Source organism: Mandrillus leucophaeus, unplaced genomic scaffold, assembly GCF_000951045.1.
Source record: "Mandrillus leucophaeus isolate KB7577 unplaced genomic scaffold, Mleu.le_1.0 Scaffold249, whole genome shotgun sequence".
NCBI lineage: Eukaryota > Metazoa > Chordata > Mammalia > Primates > Cercopithecidae > Mandrillus > Mandrillus leucophaeus.
Genome location: NW_012102576.1, coordinates 617222 through 619325, shown reverse-complemented (window position 1 = coordinate 619325; position 2104 = coordinate 617222). Strand labels below are relative to the sequence as shown.

At 33.1% G+C, this 2104-nt stretch overlaps 1 protein-coding gene across 1 annotated transcript in view; it reads left to right on the top strand.

Moving 5' to 3' along the window:
* Positions 1-391: 391 nt before the first annotated feature.
* Positions 392-2104, top strand: part of LOC105542040 (ovostatin-like) — a 34763-nt gene continuing 33050 nt past the window's right edge. Inside the window, exons 1-3 of the mRNA XM_011983400.1 lie at positions 392-531; positions 874-1023; positions 1729-1899. Coding sequence (XP_011838790.1) covers positions 448-531; positions 874-1023; positions 1729-1899 — 405 coding nt within the window. The 5' untranslated portion in view covers positions 392-447. The remainder of the gene's footprint in view (positions 532-873; positions 1024-1728; positions 1900-2104) is intronic.

The window sequence follows — 2104 nt, the reverse complement described above, 5'->3', positions numbered from 1 at the left end:
ATTATATTAATTAGCTATTAATATATAGTTAATTATATTCCAAACACTGCTATAATGCAAAAGGATCATTGGTCCTTCCCTTTCTCTTTCAAGAAAGGCAGGTAAGTATTTTTACATTCAAACAAGAAGGGATTTTTTTAAAAGAAACAAAAGTAGATTGAAGTTTGAAAGGTAATAAGAAATGTTCAACTATTTCTTTCTTTTATAATTTATGGAATAGGCTATGAACCCCACCTAGAAATGCTTTATAAATTAAATTTGGTGGGTCAGGGCAGTCTCTTTGGCAGTGGGTAGGATGGCTAGAAATTCAGTGGAGGATTTCTGCAAGATGACAGTTAACTATCTCACCAAAGCACTTTTTCGGTTTAAAATTTTCTTTTCACAGGGAGGAAGGGCATATTTTCCATTTCTATAGACGTTAGCCCTGAGTTAGCGCCCTCAGTAGATATGCTTGTCTATAGCTTGCATCCTGGAGGAGAAATGGTCACTGACAGCACCCAGTTCCAAATTGAGAAATGCTTCAAACATCAGGTGGGTGACGAAAATTATTCTTTTTTAATTTTGGGGAAAAGCAAGGAGAACTTAAGAGAGTGTTGGGTTTAAACTCCCAATTTTTCATAGACTTGCAAAATGAAAAATAAAAGAAAGTTATGGAGAAGTTAATATGTTGGATGATTGAAGAGTAGCAGGATTATAACATTCACTGTGGATGTTGTTCCTGTTTTTCTAAATTATGGATATTATTAGGTGGGTAGAGCACAGAAAGCCCTTTTAACTTATGTGTGTTTTTAAAAAAGTGAAGAATAGTCTAAAAGATGATTCTTCTCATATGGCTTGCCTTCCTTTTGCCCTTTTGTTTATTTTCGTTTTCAGGTCAACTTAAATTTTTCTAAAGAAAAAAGTTTACCAGGATCCAATGTCAATCTTCAAGTCTCGGCTGCTTCAAACTCTCTTTGTGCTCTTTGGGCTGTAGACCAGAGTGTACTGCTGCTAAGGAGTTATGGTCAGCTGTCAGCACAAAGTGTGAGTAATTAAAACCACCTTTGTTCACCACCAACGGTATAGTTTCATGTATTTACCTGTGGATAAAAACAGGTTACCTTAAATGAACTAGAGGAGAAAGAAATTGCCCAGAGTTCCAGGAATAAAAAATATTTGAGGTTAGAAATCATGTAAAATGATTCTACTCCAATTATACTAATTCTCTTACGGAAAAAGTGAGCAGCACTTTACAAAATAAATAACAGTTGCTAAATGTCTACTATTTGATACTTGCTCTACTGAGTATTCCCATAATCTGTTATTTAATTTTATTCTCATATTAATCAACCCTATAGAACTAATGCAGTATTCCCATTTTGATTAATGTCTAATCTTAGGCTCGGGGAGATTTAGTAAATTAACCAAGAATGTTCTCTAACAATGTCCTTGAATGAGTCCTCAAAGAGTATTGAGCGGTGCCTTTAGCTGGGATGTATTAAAATCCGTGTACTTTTTGTTAGTTTTAATGTGATTTAGCCAGCAATTATTTAACTGATTAAATAGTATTTCAAAGTTTTGACAGATCTAAGATCCTATACTTTCTCAATATGTGTGTTTTTGGTATAGGTCTGATGATATATACATAGGCTATTCATAGGATTATATAGGTAATTTATATACTGCTTGTGGGGAAAAATGAATTGTTTTCTATAAAAAAAATACAGTTTATTTTCTTCTACCATCTAGGTGTATAGTCAGCTATATTCCAGGGAACTACATGGCTATTATTTCAGAGGACTTAACTTAGAAGATGGCCTTAAAGTGCCATGTCTTAAAGATGAACATATCCTTTACAATGGAATTTATTATACACCTGCATGGGCTGACTTTGGAAAAGATGCCTATGACCTTGTGAAGGTAAGACAACTATGTCTTAAAACGGTGAATATACGTGACAATATGTAAATAAATAGAAATATTCATGGCGTGGGTTTTTAATCTCAGAATTCTTAGAGTACAAATTTACAATTAGTACTAATGTCTGAGAAACAGTATCTCAAAGAATGTTATAATAGCAAAAAGACCTGATAAAGTTATTATTATATTATAGTTATAATTATAT